The sequence below is a fragment of the Oncorhynchus clarkii genome, chromosome 10 (assembly GCF_045791955.1).
Source record: "Oncorhynchus clarkii lewisi isolate Uvic-CL-2024 chromosome 10, UVic_Ocla_1.0, whole genome shotgun sequence".
NCBI lineage: Eukaryota > Metazoa > Chordata > Actinopteri > Salmoniformes > Salmonidae > Oncorhynchus > Oncorhynchus clarkii.
In genome coordinates this window covers 64,581,667-64,598,782 of record NC_092156.1, presented here as the reverse complement: position 1 = coordinate 64,598,782, position 17,116 = coordinate 64,581,667, and the positions used below count along the sequence as shown (strand labels likewise).

The 17,116-nt window shown below is 39.4% G+C and overlaps 2 protein-coding genes across 2 annotated transcripts in view; both read right to left on the bottom strand.

The window, feature by feature from the left end:
- LOC139419001 (scrapie-responsive protein 1-like) overlaps positions 1-8,335 on the bottom strand; it is a 31,138-nt gene extending 22,803 nt beyond the window's left edge. Inside the window, exon 1 of the mRNA XM_071168808.1 lies at positions 8,108-8,335. The gene's annotated coding sequence lies outside the window, so the exon portion shown is untranslated. The remainder of the gene's footprint in view (positions 1-8,107) is intronic.
- A 4,601-nt stretch (positions 8,336-12,936) lies between these two features.
- On the bottom strand, positions 12,937-15,147 carry LOC139419000 (heart- and neural crest derivatives-expressed protein 2-like). Its single transcript, XM_071168806.1, has 2 exons — positions 14,033-15,147; positions 12,937-13,615 (listed from the first exon to the last, which is right to left on the bottom strand). Exons 1-2 carry the CDS (start codon positions 14,561-14,563, stop codon positions 13,517-13,519), a joined length of 630 nt encoding a protein of 209 aa, XP_071024907.1. The 5' UTR covers positions 14,564-15,147; the 3' UTR covers positions 12,937-13,516.
- Positions 15,148-17,116: the final 1,969 nt, after the last annotated feature.

Sequence of the window (17,116 nt, the reverse complement as noted above, 5' to 3'; positions counted from 1 at the left end):
TGTTTGAAATTCACTGCTCGACTGAGGGAGCTTACAGATAATTGTATGTGTGGGGTACAGAGATGAGGCAGTCATTAAAAAATCATGTTAAACATTGTTATTGCACACAGAGTGAGTCCATGGAGCTTATTATGTGTATTTTTTAGTCTAATAAATGTATTTAGGCTTGCCATAACAAAGGGGTTGAATACTTATTGACTCAAGACATTTCGGCTTTTAATTTTTAATGAATTAGTAAAAAATGATTGAAACATAATTCCACATTGACGTTATGGGGTATTGTGTGTAGGCCAGTGACACAAATTTGATACATTTCAAATTCAGGTTGAAAAAGTCAAGGGGTGTGAATACTTTCTGAAGGCACTGTAATTGTAAGGTCCCTCAGTCAAGCAGTTAATTTCAAACACAGATTCAACCACAAAGACCAGGGAGGTTTTCTAATGCTTCGCAAAGAAGGGCACCTATTGGTAGATGGGTAAAAAAAGCAAACCTTGAATATCCCTCTGAGCATGGTTCCTAACTCAGTTGCCGGAGAGGAATGAAACCGTTCAGGGATTTCACCACGATGCCAATGGTAAATTTAAAACCGTTACAGAGTTTAATGGCTGTGATAGGAGAAAACTGAGGATGGATCAACAACATTGTAGTTACTCCACAATAGTAAGCTAAATGACAGAGTGAAAAGAAGGAATAAAAAGTATTTGTTTGGGGCAAATCCAACACAACACATTACTGAGTACCACTCCCCATATTGTCAAGCATAGTGGTGGCTGCATCATGTTATGAGTATGCTTGTAATCGTTCAGGACTGGGGATAAAAAAGAAACAGAATGGAGCTAAGCGCAGGTAAAATCCTAGAGGAAAACCTGGATCAGTCTGCTTTCCACCAGACACTGGGAGATGAATGCACATTTCAGCAGGACAATAACCTAAAACACAAGGCCAAATTTACACTGGAGTTGCTTACCAGGAAGACAATGAATGTTCCTGAGTGGCTGAGTTACAGTATTGACTTAAACTTAAGACTTGAAAATGTTTGTCTAGCAATGATCAACAACCAATTTGACAGCTTGAAGAATTTTGAAAAGAATAATGGGCAAATATTGTACAATCCAGGTATGCAAAGCTCTTAGAGACCTGCCCAGAAAGACTCACAGCTGTAGCTGCTGCCAAATATGATTCTAACATGTATTGACTCAGAGGTGTGAATACTTATGTAAATTAGATATATCTGCATTTAATTTTCAATAAATTTGCCAAAAAATATGTAAACATGTTGTCATGACATTGCCCTCTTTGGGTACAGCAAGACCCATCCCCCTCTCCCTGTCTCCTACACCCAGACTGCCGTGGTCAGAGAGAGGTCGTAAATTCCTGGAGGAGATTATCTCCTCATGGCCACAGTATAGAGAGAGTGAATTTTCATAGAGAACAAAGGAATTTCTTCCACCTCACAGAACTTGAGGTCCGAACAACATTTATGTTCTGGAGAAGGTATAAAAGATTGGTGAAGAATCCAGCTACGAACTGGTCCGTTTGGTACAATTTTGTGAAACTCATGGGAGACAATATGGCCACATTACCATAATGCTGTTTATATAATAGCCTCAGATATGAGGCTTACATCTAATTGTTGTATAAGATGAATGAGTGAGGATGATACTGTTTGTGAAATTATGTAATGTGATTTTGGACTGTTTAATGAAGGAAACTCCAATTCCCTTTGGAGTTGAACTAAATCAGACGACCGCCCATGAGCACAGTTATGGTTGGGCATCCTGGGACAGCCTTTTTCTGCTCTCCCAAATAAAAACCCCACTTTGAGAACTTCTATCAACAGACCATGTTTCTCTCCATTACAAGGGGACAAAGGTTGCAGACCAGCTTACCTCGATAACGAGAGGGCCAAGGTTTGAGATGATTGCTGAATCTTTTAACCATCCCACGTGGTTAAACTCTTAGACTATCGATACCGACAGAATAAGAACAAGTCTTTGATATTAATTACTAGTCTGCAGCTAGGAATTCGGTATAATTGAACGTGAAGACCGACAACCGCCAAAATATCTATCCATAACGACATGAATGAATGTCACTCTGAACTATCCATTCTAACCACGACAGAGAGGGCGGACAAACTCTCCAACAGAAACAAACTTTTCAACAGAGATCCCAACGACACACTGAGCGTAAATATATATACTGATTGCAATTGTTCCCGAATGAGTGAGCTTTCATGTGCAAAGGATTAGCATTTCAATTGTTATAATTATCAACTGTGTGTTGTCTTATCTCAGTCGACCCCCACTTCCCTTTTGTACACCAAGCAGCGATGCCGGTTTATTCCACTGGGGAAACTCCGTTATAATTTCCTTGTAACTGTCTACTGTTTGTTTATGCATTTCTGTGAATTACTTAGTTAGTAAATAAAGGATTTAAGACAATTGATGTATGGATGACTCATAGTGAAGACTGGGTTCGTGCAGATAACCAACAATTTATGACTTTGGAATGAGACTAACGTGAGGTAAAAAAAGAATTCATTAATCAAAAGACTATTGATCAGATATGAAAATATCTGAAAAGTTATATTAGGAAAATTATAACTTTGTAATCTGAATATTTTCCTTGTGCCCCGACTTCCTAGTTAATTACAGTTACATGATTAATCAGTTTAATCGCGTAATAATAATTACAGAGAGTAATTTGATAAAGATGAATCTTCAGTTTAATGATGCCAAAGACACGACAATGTTTTAACTTTGTCGTTATGGGGTATTGTGTGTAGATGGGTGAGACAAAACATAAATGTAATCCATTTTGAATTCAGGATGTAACACAACAAAATGTGGAATAAGTCAAGGGGTATGAATACTTTCTGATGGCACTGTATATGTGGATATCAGTGTTCAAGGTTCAGGGGCGGTGGATGGATGAATCAGTGGGAAAAAGGGCCATTATCTTCCTGTCTGATGTATGACAGGTCCCTATGTGCTTGTGATGGCTGATGGGAGTGCTCTGGGACTCTGGGAGAGTCAAAATAACACTGTGACGTCGTCATCAGCCCAATTAAAACAAGGAAGCATTCATTGGGCCGCATGCTCATTAATCAACCCGGGCCGTTGCCTGTTGACACATAGTGGATGTCGGATGTGTGCGTTTGTGTACCCTCACCTCGAAAGCAGTTGTTTGGTTTCTCACTGGATCTGGACTGACGTGCACAGAAAATAAGGGGTAGTCATAGATCCAACTTAGTGCCCGTTCAATATGGCAGATTGCATATGGGTCCACCGGCTCTGCACCAGTTAGGGGGAATGCGGTGAACCCTTTCGGAAAGCTTAGCAACACATGTGGAGGGAGGGAGGGAGGTTGAGAGAGAGAGAGAGAGAGAGAGAGAGAGGGAGATGGCGTGAGAGGGGATAGAATGTGGATGGTTGTCATCGCTGTGGTTTAACGCAGGCTAGACACAGACTTCTCCAGAAACTCTCCATTACTACCCATGATGGATGACAGAGGAACATGGCCCCGGATGCACCGTCCTCTTTTCTCCTCACAGGGCCCTAACTGACTGACTGATGGGGGGCTGGAGGGACCCATCCAGGGGTTATACCATCACCATCACAACACCCCTCCACTCTGACCTGATGCTCATTAATGATCCAGGAGAGAGACAAAGAGAAAACGAGAAAGTGTGTGTGCACGTGCACCCACTTTCTCACGTGAATTTGTGAGAGGCACAGCCTATGGTCTCACACTGTGTCCTATGAAAACAATGTAATATTGCTGAGGTTTTGGGAGACAATCTGGTGCGTAACAACACCAAAGTGTAGCCACTCAGGTCAGATATGGCACAGAGCAATGGTGTTAGATTACAGAGATCTCATTTTCCATGTCTTTAAGAGGACACAGCATGGCCTCTGTTGATATAAGCTTAAAGATCTTTGTTAGGCATTGGACAAAATCAGATGATTGACCTTACATTTTAATGTCTGGCATGGCTAAATGTCACGTGGGCCCCTAAAAAGTAACCTACATTGATATGCAGAATTTTGGTCCTAAAAATAAATGTTATCAGTCAGAAAACTATTCTGCATTTTGAATTCAATGTTTAGACTTTGATGGCATGACCGGGAGCGAGTTCAGTTATTTCCTTATCTGTCCGGAGAAGTGGCCGGGATAACTAGGTCGAGATGAAGGCATCACGCTGAGTAGGTCACAGCGTGTTTCCAGCCTGTGACGTAATAAATCAATATTTATGATCATAACACTTAGAGAGAAAGATAGGGGACATCTTTCGTTTTTTGCTGAATTCCCTTTCCTAATCTTCAGAGGAAGGTGGCACAGGGTGTATATATTGATTTATTACGTCACATGCTGGAAACACGCTGTGACCTACTCAGCGTGATGCCGTCATCTCGACCTAGTTATCCCGGCCACTTCTCCGGACAGATAAGGAAAGAACTGAACTCGCTCCCGGTCATAAACGCACTGACATGCCATGCATGGGAACTGGTCACAGAGGGACAGTGTATGATGTACGATAATATGCTCTATCACATTTTCAACTGTTCAAACCTATGAAGCCTTTGTCTGCATTTGATAGTAATGGCTGCAATGATAAGTTGTATTGATTGCCATCAATTGTTGAGGCTACTCAGAAAGAGTTCAGGTTTTTGTACGTGTTCATTTTTAACCCCCAGGCGCATTAGTTGTCAGCCAAATACGGACTTGAATTATTTGTTCTCTGTTGTTGGCGAAACCCTGCAGCGACATCTGCGTTGCTGCAGCTGCGTCGGAAGATATGACTGCTGAGAGTAATCGAACCATCTTTAAGAAGTAAATGAACCTCGTCCGAATACGGATGACATCATATCCTCTTGGGGTAGCCTAATAATCTAGGTGTCTTTTGACCGCTGCTTCGCCATCACTCATACAGCAAGCAAGAGAAAATCCCCTTCAGTCCCTGGACCCAAAATGAAGAGCAATAGACCTGAAAAGCATTTGCAATATGATGAATTATCTCATGCTTGTTGCATGTAATTTAACAGGATTTTGCAAATGCAATCATAGTCCTTTGGCTACAGATAGGTTTAGACTTATACATTTGGTCTGCTTAATTTAAAAACTGGGTCATACTCGTGGTACAAATGCTGCCTGCCTTATAATGTCACGTAAAAAAATGCAAAAAAGCATGAAACGCCTCAACAATGTTTATATTTGAAATCTAGTTTCCGTTTTCCATTTTAGTCTTAATTTTAGAACGATATCTATAAAAACATTCATCTTTGACATTATTGTTTTATTTTAATTCCTCGAAAGACTCCCATATGGGGATCAAGTGGCAATAATCTTAAACAGTTAGTAGGCTATAGTCCTGCGAACGAGTCCCTGTCTCTCTTATCAATGATGTGCCTAAAGCACCGTCATTACAACGTCATGCTATTAATTGGTTTGTGTTGAAAATATGTTTAACATTGTGAATGGTGTATATCATTCTAATGTAGGCTGGATTTGTATCTGTTTCTTGAAGTACATTGATGTGAAATGCATGGACATTGATTTGTAGGGTTGTTATGGATGGTCAAATATAGTGTTCAATAACTTGGGCCTATGAGCATTTCGGTCTATGAGCATTTTAGGTATTCAATTGTTGATGTGTGTTGTCACATCGAAATTACAATAGTTTTTAGGTGATTTGAAAGTACTTCCAAAGTAGCCTTCAAAGCCATATTTTGAACAATAATGCATGCATGCTGCATTCAATGGCGCGAGAAAGCAAATAAGCCACTGATTTTCAGAGTAGTCTACAAAGCCTGGAATATAGTGATTTGTTAAATCATCTTGTCCTATATTAACGGATTAACGGGAACGAATAATATTTAACCGTTAGCCTATAGTTAGGGTAATTTTTGCAAATTAGCAACTATGATGTCGATTTGATGAAGGCTGTATACGCCTCCCATTCGATATGGGCCTGAATTTATATTCCAGCCAAGTTGACCAGACATTCACCGCCGTAAGTGGTTAGGCCTATCGAACAGCTTTCGGGCACTGTCTGTTCCTTTCTTTAATTGGTTAGTTTAAACGGTTAATACTGTGCGTAACTCGTGTCTGTGATGTCCCTGGTCTGTTTATTTCCCATTGAAGAAATATTACACTACTACCGCGGCGGTTTATCATGCCGCGGTGACGCGCCTTCCACTTAAATAAATGGCATAAAATGTCTCGAATCTGGCCAAGGTCGGTCAGTGTCAATCCACAGCATTTAGCTAACAAAACATAACTATTATGGCTAATAGACGGTATCCAGTCTTACTTATTTGGACACCAATTATTTACAAACCCAACTGGGAACATTGAATTAGACCTAAGTCTAAAATGTCGTCCTTTTAAAACGAAGACACAATGCTCCAGATAATTTTGAAGCACTAATGCAACGCATATCGCCATAACCTATGAGAAAGACAAACACGAGCACATTGTTTTAAATGACATCAACTTTACCCATAAATGACATCAACTTTAGCATAGCCTAACAAACTTTACGCAAAGCAACCTTTCTAAAATGCGTCATTGAGCGCCGGTACACACACACACACACACACGCACGCACACGCACACACACACACACACACACCTTGATATGATAGGCCTACATTACTCAATGCACTGTGAGCAGTCAATCGTGAATAAGTAGTTTTACAAGCAGAGAGGTTGGCTAGATTTAAATGTCAAACTCTCTCAATCCATGCAAATATATATGTTCCCTCACTGAATCTTATTCGTAGCAGTAGGCCTAGCATATATATTTGTTTAAATGTAGACTAATATATTGCACTGTACCCTATTGTGAAACACATAATAAGTGCTACCTACATTTTTAAAAGGTTGCGGGTAGGGTTATGTATTGTTTGAAGGTGTATTTTGTTAAATCCACAAGGCCACGATGTTGACGCGAGGCGTACACGGTAGTATAGTCTGCAGTGTGTGTGTGTAAACGCAGCCATTTTCCGGTCAATGTTTTTGCGCGCAGCATTCCCAACTGGATTTATGGTCTGTATTAACGGTTTTAAATGTTTATCACCGACAAAAACAGAACAGTCGCCTCCTGCTCGCCGGGATGAATGGAGTGTTAGCCGAGTCCCCTACAATGACACGCATGCCCCCAGCCACTTGGGAGGTCTGCCTCTCCTCCTCTCTTCTCACTTGATCTCATAGTGCCGCGCGCCACAGGCGAATAGAGGATGCAGTATGAATCAGGGTGTTCAGAACAATATTTTAGGATAGTCATTTGCCTAATTCACCTTCTGCATAAAGCAATGGGTGTAGCATATCGTATATATAAAGAGAACCCATGTGAAAACACATTTTTAATATTTCTACCCTACGCAACGTAGATCACCTCTCTTCAATTATATTTTCCATTTCATTGTCTATAGACTTTTTCAACTGTCAAAACAATAACACGTTCTATGTGCACTTCCGCCCCGCCTCAAGAATACGTTTAAAAAGGTCTATAGTAGTCTATTGAATGCCAACGTTGTTCATTTTGTGTAAGTCTAAAAATCTGCACCATCAACAAGTAGTCTATAACTAGCACACACACATGGGCCTGTGTTACCGCATGAATTTCAGTAACCATACATATTCTGATTTGTCTTTTGAATTTGTATTATAATCATCACGCATATAATGATAATGACAATGCATTGTTATTATTCTGATTATTATTCTGATTATTCGGGTTATTATTATGATGGTGAATATTATTAGGCTATTATTATTACAGTGTTATAACGTGTCAAAGTGGTACTCCAGTGTAGCCAACTTAGCATTATAATAACAAGGTATCAGAGCGGCCTACCACGAGCAAATAAGCGCACAACGCTCCACATGGTAGCATATGCAATAACTATGGAGTTACATCGTCGTAGTCAAAGTTGACTGACTTCCATCAACACCGTTACTGAAAACTGTGCATCACTTGTAGGCAAGACAGGAAATAGCCTCGATAACAAAAATAAAAGGTAAATATCACAATTATTTCAAGTGTCCCTTAAAATGTATTTTAAAAAATGATGAAATCCGCGTAGTTTAGACTACTTACCATGGATTAGATAAGGCTCGTTATATCCACGACCTCTAATAGGAAGAAATACCATCAGGGTTCCAACAGCCCGTGTCGATTCCCCATCCACTGATAATGGCCTCGGCTATACAGAGACCCCGAGCGGTTCCTTTCATGCCGAGCACTCAGGGCTTTTCGACAAGACAACCTAGCCTCTGTCCTGGAAGCCGGCGCACCGACCTGTGCCTGGAGAAGGTTTTTGAGGACGGTTTGGATGGAGAGGGAGTTTTTTTTTGTGAGAAACTCAATCTCACATACAGTAGCAGACCCCATCTGGGAACTGTCACAACTGACAGCAACACAGGGCACAGGCCTGATTTTCCGCACAACATTGCGCGTAAAAGTAGGCATATAAGAGGTTTTGCATTTCAGGTCGATTGTTGTCAGATCCGTTATCTGTTTTTGGGGATATATTTTACGTATTATTCCCAATGGTTGGAGATGGCACACAGATAAGCGTCGCGGAATATTCTGGTCACACAAGTCCAGAGATGCTCCTGGACTCGAGCTGATTTCACGATCTCTGAAAAGGTAGCATCATCTTTATGCGCGGCAAACGTGAAGCAAAAACAACCATTCTGCAATGTTGTTTCACACTGAAGGATGCAAATGTTTTTTGTTTGTTCATTAGATGTTGCGTTGCATATAGGCCATGATTTTACTCATCCTTCATTGAATTATCATGGTGAATAAAGTAATTCTCTTGACCTAGTAATAATTTCACTTGCTGCCTAAACATATATCCTTCATCTTGCCTAAATTTGATATATTTACATAACAGCGATGCATTGTTGAAAGTTCATTTGTAGTGCCAGTTGATGCTTTTGAAAACACTCGTGTGCCACTCAATCTTATGGAACTAAACTTGAGACAATAACATGATTTCATCTAACTCCCCACTGGGCAAAAACTGTTTGAATCCACGTTATTTGTAATTTCAACCAAAAAAATAAATTTGATGAAGTTGAATCCCGTGGAAAAAACCTGATTGGAAATGAAAAAAGTAATCAACATCAGGGATTTTCGTATTTTTTTCACCCAACTTTTAACCTAAATGACCAGGTGACATTTTTTGTTGATTTCACGTTGAATTCACGTTAATTAACAACTCAAACAGATGTAAATCAAAGCTAGACGTTGAACTGATGTCTGTGCCCAGTGGGTTGTATTGTCGGAAAATGATTTTATGTGTTGTGCTGGCATATTATTCAATGTATTTGTTCAGTATATCCTGTTGGTCTTAATGTGTTTTTTAAATGATCAATAAAGATGTGGCCATATGTTTTTTTAGTCGGGCCAAATTCTAGCTGTATGCTTAATAACTCTCATTATTTGTAAAATAAAAATATTCGCATGACTATGTCACTCGGTCTGTGCCCTGTAGATCATTCGTTGATTGTGCCCTATCCTCTTAGTAATCACATATTTGTCCCAGCTATATTTAAATATATCCCCACTGCAGCGCAATATCTTATTTTCAATCAAAAGTTGCATTGTTGGATTTTTTTATTTTTTTACAATGATGCAACGTTTCATAGGCTTTTGTTTTAGTGCTGGGCCATGACAAATCATAGGCCTAGCTCAGTAGACAGTGGGCTCGTTTCTCTGTCCAGGCGCTGCTGATGCCTGCCTGATCTTACAAGGCCTGGAAAGGTATTTTACCTATCAGCTAACCACATTATATGTTATTGCAATCTGTCAGTCGATGATGTGGCACGCAACCACTGATTTATGCATACAACGTCGGAACAGAGGAAAGCGATCTAGAACTTCATCATAGAAAGATTTTGACTCAAGTGGGTTACATGTGGTAGGCCGTCATTGTAAATAAGAATTTGTTTTTAACTGACTTGCCTAGTTAAATAAAGGTTAAATAAAATACAAATATATAGTATGTTTGCAGTCTGTTTTGAGGGCACATTTTGCACTTGTATAGTTCTGCAAAAGTTTTTTTCTTCAGTAATGAAATAGTCTAGGCCTGTCTCTCCTTAAAATACAAACACATGCATAGCCCTACATACTGACATACTTCTTTGTCAATTAATTGACGCCACAGTTTTCCTATATGGGCTTGATAGAAGAAAAAAAATGCATTAAGAATGATCCTCTTTCCAGATTGCGAGTGGAACGCACCGCGTCATTACGTTCAGTATTTCAGCAGGATAGCTTCGAACCATCTGATCCGACGTCAACATGTCTAACCGCCCTCGTTGAGACTGCAAGGAGAAAAAAAAACTGGGTAGGAGGGTTTTATGAAGTAATCGTTCGCAGATGTTTGTAATACCAGGGAAAAATCTCATTCCACACTTAGAGAAGTCTATCATGTTGTAAGTCCAGTCCACTGCCGGTATTAGAGGGAATTAAACAAGAGAACAAAGAACAGTATTGACCCATACACACTCATTTTGATCGTATGCAGTGCAATTAAGCAAATAAAAAGCTTTGCTATGGTAGGCCTAGGCATACCAGTCATCCTGCAAACTATATTATTTTGCGATAGCACAGAGGATTAATCAAAACGTAGCACATTTGATTGGCACATTGGACCAGGTTATTGCTTCCTACTGCATTTCCACTGATTTGAGGATGGTGAGCTCAACCGGCTGAAAACAAAGTATGTCGCCTATAGGTCTATGTGTTGGCCTATGAGTTGTATCCTTCTATAAATAATACAGCAGCAGGTCAGTTTCATCTCTTTATCACGACTGCCAGTTGATACTATTTCGGACGCCATCTTGACACAGACAAACAAATGATTCATAATTGTCATACTTCGGACTCGTGAAACAAGCCAATTGCATGTTACAATTATCTAATGCAATCGGATGGACTGTAAATCTTCGGCGTGTCCAATCCTCTTCTGATTTACGTTGCTGTAGATGTCACTTTATTTGCATAGCTTCTCGTGAAGAATCCTTTGGTCTGTTGTAGCCTATCTGAGGTCTGTTTACTCACCAACCATGCATTCAAAGGACAAGTAACGATTATTCTTAGGGCAGTTTAAATCCAGTCTACTCTCTAATAAATATTTACCAAGCTGTGATGCATTGGGCAAAAGTGTGAAATAGACATGTGAAATACAACATGTTATGTTACAGGCTTTTATGTTGCAGGCCCAGTCTATAATTGCACAGCTGACACATTGATAAGTGAAGTAGGCTGTAGACGCAATGTTTTTTTGGTTTCGTTGTAATGTTTGATTAGTGACGTGCATTTCAAAACAAAATGATCTAGCCTATTTATAGAACAATGGGCTATTATTTTCTAACAAAAGTAGGATATTAGTCGTATCCAAAATTATTTTATGCAAAGGCTACAGGTTTCATCGTCCGCCCTCAACCCCCAACCCGAAAAAGGCACTTCAGCGCCGCATTTTGATAGGCACGCTATCAATCACACGAACGTCCGATAGCTGGGCCCTCTCTCGAGCCTCGACAATCTACCTTCCTCGGACCAACCAGCTTTTAACGTCAAAATACACATTTTTCCCGGCTCCGCTCTGTCTCGGCCTCTTGTGTTTTGGGCGAGAAGAGTGGAATGCCATAATTAACCAATGGAATTTCAAGCCTATATATGCTATTTCTGCCACAATGTTTACATCGTTAGAAGGATTGGTCATGGAGCCTAAAGAAAGGCTAGTTTTATGTTTACTTAGACCATCAAATTAGAGTGGCCCATAGCTATTATGCAGTTACTAGAAAAATATGTAAAATAGAGATTCACTTTATAGCATGGCAAATGGAGTCACTAGCAGCAATACATAATACACATTGTTATTGTTGAGTATATACCACTTGTGGTTAACTCAGTGGTCTCAATGTTGAGTAATTATTCCACTATACTAGCCTATTAGTAGGCCTACAATCCTTATAATCAAGATAGTGCAGCCTAGTAGTGTGCGCCTAGTCTATTTGTTTATTTAATCCTGGTGATATTGAATAACAACAACAACGATACTAGTCTATAGGTACCAATATTACACTACTAGCAGGGCTGTTAATGAGGACTTAGCATGTAATAGCAATCATCTAAATGATAGGGCTAATAATAACAGTCTGTAACAACAGCCTACTAATACTACTACTAACTATACGTCAAAGTAGCCGTCATGATAATAATAAGATGCCTATAATCAAGGAGGAAAATGACAACAATGAGCTGTGTTGCATGTTGTTGAAGCATGGATACATTTCCTGGTGATTCTGTTGAATAGGTCATAGCCCCCATGAACATACGTTTGACGTAAACAATATAATTTACCCTTATGGCAGCTTATTGCTGACCGAAAAGAACACAACGTAATTATTCGTCTGGCGCACTGCACATAAATCTTCTGTGCACCAAAATAGATATTTAGTTTCATTGTAAGCTGTTTCTTAGACTATATTTATCTCCTACGCGATCACCTATGTCAGAACCCGCATGTTCTAATAGGCTACAAACACGACACAGACAGTTTCTCCTGCGCGTGGGAATGTTTCTGTTTCTACTTGAGGAGCTGTTGTGGATGTATCGCGTGAGTGCTGTTTGACAGGACTCGGGAAGGGAGAGCCCAGGCAAGCCTATAGGCCTTAGTTTGAAATAAAATTGAGGCCTAGGCTACCTCTAATCAAACAGAACATGCATGATTTCATTTTTACTATAGCTATATAATACTTTTATTTCTATTCGAGGGGAAAAGCTACGGTTTTTTGAAGAATATGTCATACCTTGCAAGCGATATTTTACATTGAATGAGTTTGGTATAGAATAAACCCTTTAAAGTCTGCCTCGTATTTTCACTTTAATTATGCAACAAGGTGGTTGACTTTGTTTGTTTTTTTAAAACAGTGGTTTATTGAATTAATTACATTGTTTACATCTCAAATATGATTTAAATTCCACGTCTCTGGACGGAAGTGCAATTGAGTGGACTAAACAGTTGTTTAAACACTATCAAATACTGTATACGACCACAAAAATGACAACATAACACTTCATTACTTTTTTTTTCAAATAAAACATTTGCTTGAACTGCATCCACGACATCAGCCAAACACCATTGGTATTTATATCCAAAGAGAGATAGATGGAGATAGAAAGAGAGATAGGGATAGATTGAGAACGACTTCACATACACCATAGTGTCCAATATTTCTGTTTGGTTTACTCTTGGGACAACAACAAACATCCAACCAACAACATCAGACAATGACAAAGTCCCTTACCAAAGGGTGTTGTATCTTCTCCTCTTAAAAATGGAATGTTTTTTTTTTCTTCAAATATCCACTCTCCGTAGCGGCAATTGCACATAAATATTCCATTAAATAACGTGAGAGTACAAATAAAAGTCTAGAAGAAGACTTTTTCATCATTTCAAGTCTTTTTTTGAGAGGAGAAGAAGGATATTCACTGTTTGAGTTCCAAAGCCCAGACATGCTGCGGCCAACCAGTCCTCCCTTTGGTTTTCTTGTCATTGCTGCTCGCTGTGTTTTTCAAAACGTCATTCTGTTGGAAACAAGGAAAAATCAGATGTATGTTATTGTTGTCGAGAAATACTACTTTCTTGCCACTTATCCCCACTTCTCTCCGGCATTCAAGGCTGTTATTCGGCCTACTGTGGTGTGGGAGCATGAAGTTGTTATTACTAAATTATTAGGAAAATTATCATATATTTACAGACTTTTATAACGCCAGTTTAGAACAGGTATCATTTAGCAACCTTGTCTCCATAAAACCAGTATTACTGTCGCTTATGTCAAAATTTTGTAGGCCTTAAGAAGGTTGTAGCCTATTGAGTTTCACAGCATAGGCTACTACAAACCTAGATAATAAGCAAATGTATGATCTATAATGTCAAGCTTTGCAGGAGGCTACTCTATGTTTGCATAAGTATGCATAAATGAAATTCTGAATTTGTCTTACCACTTCTTTCTTTCTCCTCTCCTCCTTTGCTTCTGTCTTTTTGAAGTCCGCTTTGAAGGCCTCTGCGTCGCCGTTCTGCTCGTCCTTGTCCAGAATGTCCATGAGGTAGGCGATATAACTGGTAGCCAACCTGAGGGTCTTTATTTTGGACAGTTTAGTATCCGCAGGAACATTAGGAATGCAATCCCTGAGCTCGGAGAAGGCGCTGTTGATGCTCTGAGTCCTGCGCCTCTCCTTTCGGTTTGCCGTAGGTCTCCGTTTCACCGGCCGAGGTCCCATCCCGATCCCAGCGACGCCAGCCCCGGGGATACCACCTCCGTAGTGTGCGTGGTCTAACGCCGGGCCCCCGGTAGAGTATTCGGGGCTGTACGAGGGTGCCATACTGTAGTCTGGGGGAGACATCTCCGGGTGGCTTATCAGCCAACCGTGGAAGTAGGGGTTCTCTTCGTGGCAGCGGCTTGCTGCTGCAGCGAAGGAGTAGCCGTCATGATGCATCACCGGATGGTGAGGGAATCCACCAACTAAACTCATGGCGACACAGCAGTAGACCAAAAACTGCTGCTAACGAACCACGAAACGAATACGCGTTCGCGCACTCCGATTAATGCCAGGTTCTCCAAAATATTTTTTAGGAAAATAGGCTATTCTCATAAAAAGTAACTTGGTTCAGTTGGTCATTTGAAAAGCACTGCTATTTATATTTGTCCAATATAGACACCTAAACGAAACTTCAGCAATGCATGAGTTTTCAGACGTTCTTTTTTTCTGTTTTGCTGGTCTATGGTGTGGAATATAGAAGAATGTTGTCAGCTACTTACACGTTTTTCTCAATTTGTCCATTCCCAACGTGAGAAAGTTCCTTCTTTTCCATTACGGAGACAGACAGTGCATGTTTCGCCTGATGAACTGCGTCCTCAAGCACTTCGGGTCGAGCTTTTCCCCTTCAAACTCTTTATGGATTCCAGACCAAATTCATTAAATAGGGCGTCAGATAACAAAAAAGCTCTAAATCCCAGCTGCTATAGTGTGCACTGCACGCAATACACAGCCTTTCAGTTGAGCACACAACCAGAATTCATCCGTTTGATCTCCATGTCACAGCTTCATCTTTGGAACGACTTGGGTTAATATATGTCGTCAAAACCACTCTGAGCCAATCACGTCTTAGAGGAGGAGGGACATAACCTACATTGCTGGGTGTTTTCGCTCCTAAATGTCAATGGCCCCTCTTAAGCATTGGCAGCCTCCACATATTTTATTAATGACAATAAGATTGTGAAAAATCCATACACCGCCTAATTAGACCATTGAAATTATAAAATCATCAACAAAATGAGAGGTATGGACGTTTTTTTGCCTTCAAATGTCAACGTTAGGGGCTGTTGTTGTAGGCTAAGAATGATAGGCCTATGATTAGTGGTATGCTATTACTATTTGTGGTTTGCACGTTTGATTGTACTCAACAACAAAAAAATACGTAGGCATACAAGTCAAACGCATGATTGATTAGTTTATTCATGAAACTCGTCTTGTCTTGATGTAAAAGTTAGCTTTCAAGGAAATAGGCCTACATGATTTTGTGGGATATGTCACTAGGGTCGATTATTTCGGTCATCAATGCAGCAATGCATTTATTGTACGCGCATGGAAAGGCGCTAAATCCTTAAACAGGAATATTATTCACAGTAGCCTATGATTTTCACATCTGACACTTTTTCGTATTCATATTAAAAGTGTATATTTGATCTGTCTCAGGTAGGCCAAGTCCCTTATCAATAAACCAAGCGCATTGGTCACAGTCCATATTACTCGTGCAAAACAATTATTAACTCCATTGCATGATCCTACATTGTGTCACATAAACAACAAAATGATGCGAATAGCAAACAACAGAATCATTTAATATTTTATCTGTGTAGAAATAAATACTGCACTTTTTCGACATATTGATTTTAACTGACATGCATTATTGCTCGATTTGTGATCATTGCACACTTGGCTAAACGTCCATCAATTCGATAGCAAACTATGCGTAAAGTCATTTTGAGAGTAAAATGAGAGGCAAAACGTAATGGAATCACGTTAAACAATTCTCACAATGTATCAAATATATATATATATATATATATATATATATATATATATATATATATATATATATATATATATATATAATTTCAAATACAACATATGATATGCACAGCTTTGACATTTATTTCGTTTTTGTTGTATAATATATTTCGCCCATCGAAACAACTGACTGGCTTTAGAATGTTGGTTGCGTTTGCTATATTATCATATAAACACTATATATATATATATATATATATATATATATATATATATATGTGAAATAAAATTGTAATTCTTCATTACATTGCAAATAAATAATGCCTATTTCATTACAGCATTATTTTGGTGCAAATGTGAATATAATAGAGAGATTAACCTTAGGCCTACTCTTCGTAGGACCTTCCTCCAGTACTGGAATAGGCCAATACATAAACCGATAGGCTTGAATGACCAGGGAGAATCCAGCCGATGACGCAATTTAAGCAAAGTAGGCCTGTTTCGCACAGATTGCTGATAAGGTAAACAATTGATTTAAATACTCGACTAATTTTGTTTCAGGGCTCATTTGAACCTTTATTTAAACTCGAGGTTGTTGATGGTCAAGCCCGTATTTATTTATGGTAATCTCAATTGGTATAAAACCAAGTGTATCATTGCACGGTAACTCATAAGAAATTGACACGTAGTCGAGGCTATTGGCCTAAAAATGAACAATACGTATTTTGATACAGTTCGATACTCATTAACGATGCCTTAGTAAATGAAACTGACTAAATTGCACAGAGAAACCGTTACATTTGCTATGAGGTAAAACCCATTTATTATGTAGAACAATACTACAGATCATATGGGGGTCAGAATAAACGAGTTGGCATACAAGAGCTGTTTTATTTGGACATTCCTCGGCATATCTTATTCAGCCCACACACCGCATGTTGAACGTGTGTGTTTGTGTGTGTGTTTGTGTGGATGTGTGTGTGTAGCCTAGATATGTGTGTCAGATTAGAGAAA